General features: G+C 40.4%; 1 protein-coding gene across 1 annotated transcript; it reads left to right on the top strand.

Moving 5' to 3' along the window:
- Window positions 1-223: 223 nt before the first annotated feature.
- On the top strand, window positions 224-652 carry LOC149237852 (uncharacterized). Its single transcript, XM_089369407.1, has one exon. The coding sequence runs from the start codon at window positions 224-226 to the stop codon at window positions 650-652; it is 429 nt and encodes a 142-aa protein (XP_089225533.1).
- Window positions 653-6,647: the final 5,995 nt, after the last annotated feature.

Below are 6,647 nucleotides of genomic sequence, written 5' to 3'. Positions count from 1 at the left end.
TCAGATGGGAGATGTAGTTGATACGGCAAGGAAGGTTCTCGTTGGGCGTGTGCAGGGAAGAAACTATTCCGTGGAGCGCCTCCGACAATGGACTATGGAAATTTGGGGGTCCCTGTTAAAAGAATTCCCAGTCATCAGTGTTTTGGTGCGTGGTTGGTTCGCACTCCGTTTTCACAGAGAAGAGTATACGGACTAGATTCTTTCTCGTTATTGGCATATTGAGATGGCACCCATGCTACTGAAGAGATGGGATCCTCTATTTGACCTGGAACGAGAGCAGTTGGGAGCGGGACCAATTTGGGTCCGACTGCCAGGGTTGCTAATGCAATTCTGGACCCCTCAGGTTTTCAAGTGCATTGGCAACGCATTAGGGACTTACCTGGAGCACAACCAGTCCTACGAAAAAACTGGAATCATGACCATGGCTAGAATCCTAGTTCATCTTGATACCAGGGAGGGACTCGAGGAGAAAATTACACTCCACAGGAGGCACTTCTCTCGCAGCCAGCTCCCCGACTATGAAGGAGTGCCTTTTCGCTGCAGAAGATGCCACAAAGTGGGGCATCTGTACAAGGATTGCCCGCTACTCTCATCGCCGGCTTGGGAGACTTCTCGAGTGGTCAAACATCGTCTCTCGGAAGGCGTAATATGAGCGACTATCAACATGTAAAAGTCCCTCCTGAGGCTGCTGAAGGGGTGTCGACATAGAACACAAAAAATCCGTGGAAGATCCCTCCTTCACCACCTCGCACATTCTCCAAATTGGCTGCAGGTTCGGCTCCCCCTCCGGGGAGCGAAATGAAAGCACAGACAAGCTTTCGAAAGAAGCGACGAATCGTCCTCTAGGAGAATGGCTGATCATAGAACACACACCAGCAAGAACATATTGGTACTTCCACAGGCCATACAATGACAGGGAACTTCAGAGGGGGAACAACCCCTAATTTTCAGAATTTTTGCTTATAAATTTTGTTCATTTGCAGTGATATTCAAAATCGATGTAAATATTATATTAAAAATAGTCATCACCTTCTGGGTGACATTTTTGATTTCTATTTTTGGTTATGAACCAACACAGTACACCCCTCAGGATCTTATTGTAATTATTTCTGATCTTTTGACAGTGGATTATCAGCGACAGTACAACATATGCCCAAGGGTATCTACAACATGTAATTTCACCTATTAATGAAATTATGAATTTTCTTTTAGGGAAAAAAAAACTTATGGTCTAATAACAATTATATAATAAATACAGAGAGGGGGGGGGGGTGTGTTTGCACATGCATGTAATTTATAATAAAAAATAACATAATATATAACGTAGGAAACTTTTTCAAGATAAAACCCAACTAGAAGGTGAGGTTGCTCTACTCTCTTTCTCAAAATGGAAAAATGTTGTAAGTATAGAGAAGTGAGGTATGTGGCTTGCGGGATACTACAATGCACAATTCCTATTTATTTCCTCTCTCCCTGTCCACATTCATCTACTCTTCCTATTTATGGAAGAAAAACCCTCAAATAGAATGGAATCCCTTTTCCTCCTAGTGGATCTATTATAACATGACCCAATAGCCTACTTGTAGTTAAGTTTCACTTGTTCAACTATTAGCTAGAGTTATAATATGGATTATTCTAGAGTCATATTCATCATTATCATATGACTATCCCCTTTTCCATGAATAATGGGCGCTAATGCAACATCCTCTGGAATTATGGTGGTCAAAATTGGAAGGTCAACTTTCGAGTCACATAACATTTGCATACAAACACCAATTGTAGTGATTATTTCATTGTTGGAAAGGTCCTTGTGTGTAGAATAGTACAAAAGGGTGTAATTCTTAAGCAAAATAGCTTTATCCCCAAAAGCATCCATTTGATACCTCAAAAACATCTAGTTGATTCCTCCACTTTTTCCACTCTAAAAGCATCGATATGAATGAGAATGATATAACGATCCAATCTAGATCATGGGATCTAAAACATTGTGTTTATTCCATGTTAGTAATCTCCCTACCATACCTACAAAATCTGTTTGAGATTAAGATATATTCCTTTAACTATGTTATTGGTCCGATCCTCATTCATCAAGGATGTCCAATGGACTATCATAGTGAAACACTCACTAATATTGTTCGAAGGTATCCCACCTTTGACAAGGATATGTACCCCATCATGCAGGCCTACTAAAAATCAAAGCATTATATTTTGTGGAAGGAGATGATCATCCACACTAATCACAAGCCTCTACAATTTATGTAGACACAAGGAAAGGTTCAAAATGACTAGCATAAAAAATGGTCCACATACTTGCAACAATTCCATTTGAACATCAAATAAATTAGGATAAAACCAATTATGTTGCAAACTACCTTAGTAGAAACCAATTGTGGTGCTAACAACAATTCTTAACTCTTGTAGGAAGGAAACACTTGGGTGGTCAAAATTATACAATAGTGACTCTCAATTCACTAACACACACTAGATGTTGATTATAGGAAAGAAAATTCCATGTATCCACCTCTAGGATGTGATCTTATTCTACCTCGGCCACCTTTGTGTTCCTTCAAGTGAGATTTCCAGGTTGATCTATGAGGTACACTATAGTCAAGTCGCAAGGAAATTTCATGTGGAAAATATAGTAGTGGTATTGTAGAAATATGTCTATTAGCCAAAACTTCAACAAGATATCCAACATTATATCAAATCTTGTACTATTTGTGTCATTACTAAACCAACCATAAAAAGGTATGGGTTATACACTCCTCTACCTACCCTGAACAAACACTCGAAGTTAGTATCCATAGATTACATGTTAGGTTTTCCATCCATGAAGCATGTTAATGATTGTGTCATTGTTGTTGTCGATTGATTCTCTGATATGTCCATTTTTGCACCATGCAAGAAAAACATCACAACTTAACCATTGCTACACTCTCCATTGAGCTTGTTTGGCTTCATTTTGGGCTACCTAAAACCATTGTTTTAGATAGGGATATGTTGTTGCTGCTACAAAACCCTCCAAAAATTTTCCTTGCATCTTAATTTTGAATCCTACTTTGACCTTGTAAGTTGTTTCTTCTAGTAGTAGAGGTCATCCAATGCATATCCTCTAAGTTTTCTATTCCCTTTGTGAAGAAAGCTAAAGTGTCATCTTTTGGCATGTAGAAATTCTCACTGTAGATTAAACTAATTATGCAATGTACTAAAGAAAAATACTTAATCTACTTCTACAATCAAACTTGCAGAAGCTTAATCGATTTTGAGCAAGATCAAACAAAACACGTATAATAGAGAAGAAGATTCAATCAAACATGAAACACAAAAGAATACTCTGGGGAAAGCCTCAACTAAAAACCCCACTATTTGTATTATCATACAAGTGGAAATATCTCAATATTACAAATTTTTTTAGCTCTTAAGCTATCGAGCTCTCAGTTAATCCCTCACTGCTGCTCATAGACAGAATAGAAAACACGTATGTCTTCTCCTCTATCCTCCAAGCCTCCTATTTCCTTGCTCAGTTTTCCCTGGGTCCTCTAGCTGTAACTTGTGTGATTCTCACCTCACACACTGCTCTGACCTCTGCAGAAACTGTGCAATCCGCAAGGAATGAATTCCTTCTGCATGCAAGAGATATTCACATGGGAATATTCTTGCAATTGATAGTACATTGTCCCTGCCTTTAATCTCAACTGGGTCTTTGTCTGAACTGACATGCATGAGTTATTTATGAGAGAATATTCAGTTATCTGGAGAACACTAGTTGCATGCATGCATGCATTAACTGGCTGAACTCACAATTAGTTCCTCCAACTGTTTGGAACTAATTTAACTAGAATTAACTCAATTAACTGAGCTAATTAATTGCAACTCAAATACAACTCATCCTTATCTGCTTAATTAAGGGATAACTTCCTCAATTAAAGGGATAACTGTTGCATGACTTCACAAAGACTTCATGTTTGAATTTCAACAACTAATTAACTCAAGATGAATTAATTAATTATTTTTCAAACAGCTCGTGAGACTGAATTCGAATTTTAATTCTCAATTTTAATTCAAGGACAAATTAAAATTGGAATATATCCTGAAATGTTATCTATAGCAATGCTATTTTTAGCATTTCTTGTTGCTATTTTCAACACTCCCTCTCAACAAGAAAGGGATTATCTGCCACCCCGATCCTGTCTCTATGGGACTCTAATTTACACTTTGACAATCCCTTAGTCAAAATGTCAGCATATTACTCCTCATCCAAAATATACTACAACAACATGATCCTCCTCGCCACACAGTCTCAGAGATGATGATACCGAATGTCGATATGCTTGGTTATCACAATATACCGAATGATACCGAATGTCGATATGCTTGGTTATTCTCAAAGAGTTTGATACAACTTTAGTTATCACAATAGATCACAGTTGGATCCATCCTCTAATCAAACAAACCAACTAGAATTTTCCGCATCCAAATGGCCTCACATGCTGCCTGACTTGCAACCATGTATTCAACGCTGCTGAGCTGAGTGCAAATGACCTCTATTTCCTACTGTACCAAGAAACTGCAGCTAAACCAAGGTCGAAAATTCCTCCTGATGTGCTCTTTCGATCTGATGGACTCCCTACACAATCTGCATCTGTGGAGCCCTGTAGCTTCACTCCCTCTGACCGTCTATACCATAATCCAAACTGAGATGTTCCTCTGAGGTATCTCAAAACATGCTTCGCTCTCTTCCAAAATAGCTTGGTAGGCTGAACCATAGCTTGACTCAGTTGGTTCAATGCATAGCACAAATCTGGTCATGTGTTCACTAAGTACATCATTGAACCCATAAGCTGCCTGTACACAGTAGATTCTACTACTTCTCCTGAAGTAGCATCCTCATTCCTCCAGTTACCTACTAGAGGAGTCTGCATGGGCTAGCACTTTTCCATGTGGAATCTCCTAAGTATCTCATTGGCATACTTGCCTTTAGACACAAACACTTCCCCATCCTTCTGCCACACTTCCATGCCTAGAAAGTAGTGCATGAGACCCATGTATTTCATCTCGAACTCTCTTGCAAGGTCCTCCTTGCAAGACATGATCAACTGATCATCACCTGTCAATATCAGATCATCAACATAAAGAACAATGATCAACTGCTTACCTTCCACCATGATGCGGTACAAATTTGCATCCGCTTCACTCTTTATGAATCCCAACCCGGTGAAGTAGTTGTTGATATTGGTGTACCAAGCACGAGGTGCTTGCTTTAGCCTATACAAAGCTCTCTTGAGTCGACACACATGCGACTCACGATCGAAGGTCTCAAAACATTCTGGCTGCTCTATGTACACCTCTTCCTCAATCTTGCCATTGAGGAGTGCAGTCTTCACATCCATCTGATGGATCTTCCAACCCATCTGTGCTGATAGTGCCAACATTAATATGATAGATGAGTAACTTGCTACAGGAGCAAAAGTCTCATCATAGTCAATCCTCTCGACCTGTGAGAAACCACGGGCAACAAACCTTGCCTTATGTTTCTTCACACTACCATGAGCAGCTTGCTTTACCTTGTAAAGCCAATGAGAACTCACAACTGACTTGTTCTCTGGTCTTAGAACCACATCCTGAACATTGTTCCGAAATATGCAGTCATACTCCTCCACTATAGCATCAACCCAAATCGGCTGTTGTACTGCTTCCTCAAAGGAAGATGGCTCGGTCTCAACACATTCCCAAATAAGGGCCATGTATCCAGTGTACCTATCAGGTGCCCTCCTATTTCTACACTGAGAAGATGGTTCCCACATTCTCTCTCACATTCGACAACAATCTGTTAGCTTCTCTCGTGTGCTTCTATCCATCTCTGGAAGACTCTGCTTGAGTGGATGTCTCCACTCTTGGAACCTCTGCATGCAGCTGCTCCGCATCAGTCTGAGGCTCCTCCTCCTTAGGAACCAAAAGTTCCTCCATATCCTGTAGTTGGAGCTCCCTCTTAAGGGAAACTCGCATGGCCTTCTGCTCATCAAACTTAAGATCTCTGCGAACCACTGTCTTCCGACTGGTAGGAAAATACACCCGATAGTTGTGGGGTGTATCAGTGTACCCCACAAGTATCCCCAACTCTGCTGTCGGCTCAAGTTTCTTCCAGGCATCCTTAGTCACATGGCAATAAACCGATGAGCCAAAGATCCTGAAGTGACCCACATCTGGTCTCTTCGCGGAGAAATCTTCCTCTGGTGTCTTCATCCCAAGTATGCGATGCAGGCTTCTATTTTTCAAATAGACTGTTGTGTTGCATGCCTCAACCCACAAATGAAGTGGTAGGCCTTGGTCATGTAGCATCGCCTGAGCTTCCCCCACAATTGTTCTGTTCTTCCTCTCGGCCACCCCATTATGTTGTGGGTTATGAGGTGCTATCAACTCCTGTTTAATTCCTTCTGCTGCACAAAAGTCCTTATACTCTTGAGAGACATACTCTCCACCATTGTTACTTCTCAAGGCCCTGATATTCTTCCCTGATTCTTTATCAACCAAAGATTTGAACTCACAAAACTTTGAGAAGGTTTGATCCTTCTTCTGCATGAAATAGATCCAGCATTTACGAGAAAAATCATCAATGAAAATCACATAATACCTTTGTTTAGCGGTGG

This window comes from Pinus tabuliformis, chromosome 8 (assembly GCF_031772625.1).
Source record: "Pinus tabuliformis cultivar Carrire ecotype Pingquan chromosome 8, CPIR1, whole genome shotgun sequence".
In the NCBI taxonomy this organism is placed as follows: domain Eukaryota; kingdom Viridiplantae; phylum Streptophyta; class Pinopsida; order Pinales; family Pinaceae; genus Pinus; species Pinus tabuliformis.
Note: the sequence above shows the minus strand (reverse complement) of the source record. Positions and strands in the feature narration are given on the sequence as shown.

Excerpts from the sequence above, each read along its gene's own strand:
- LOC149237852 (XM_089369407.1), top strand. The coding sequence starts at position 224 with ATGGCACCCATGCTACTGAAGAGATGGGATCCTCTATTTGACCTGGAA.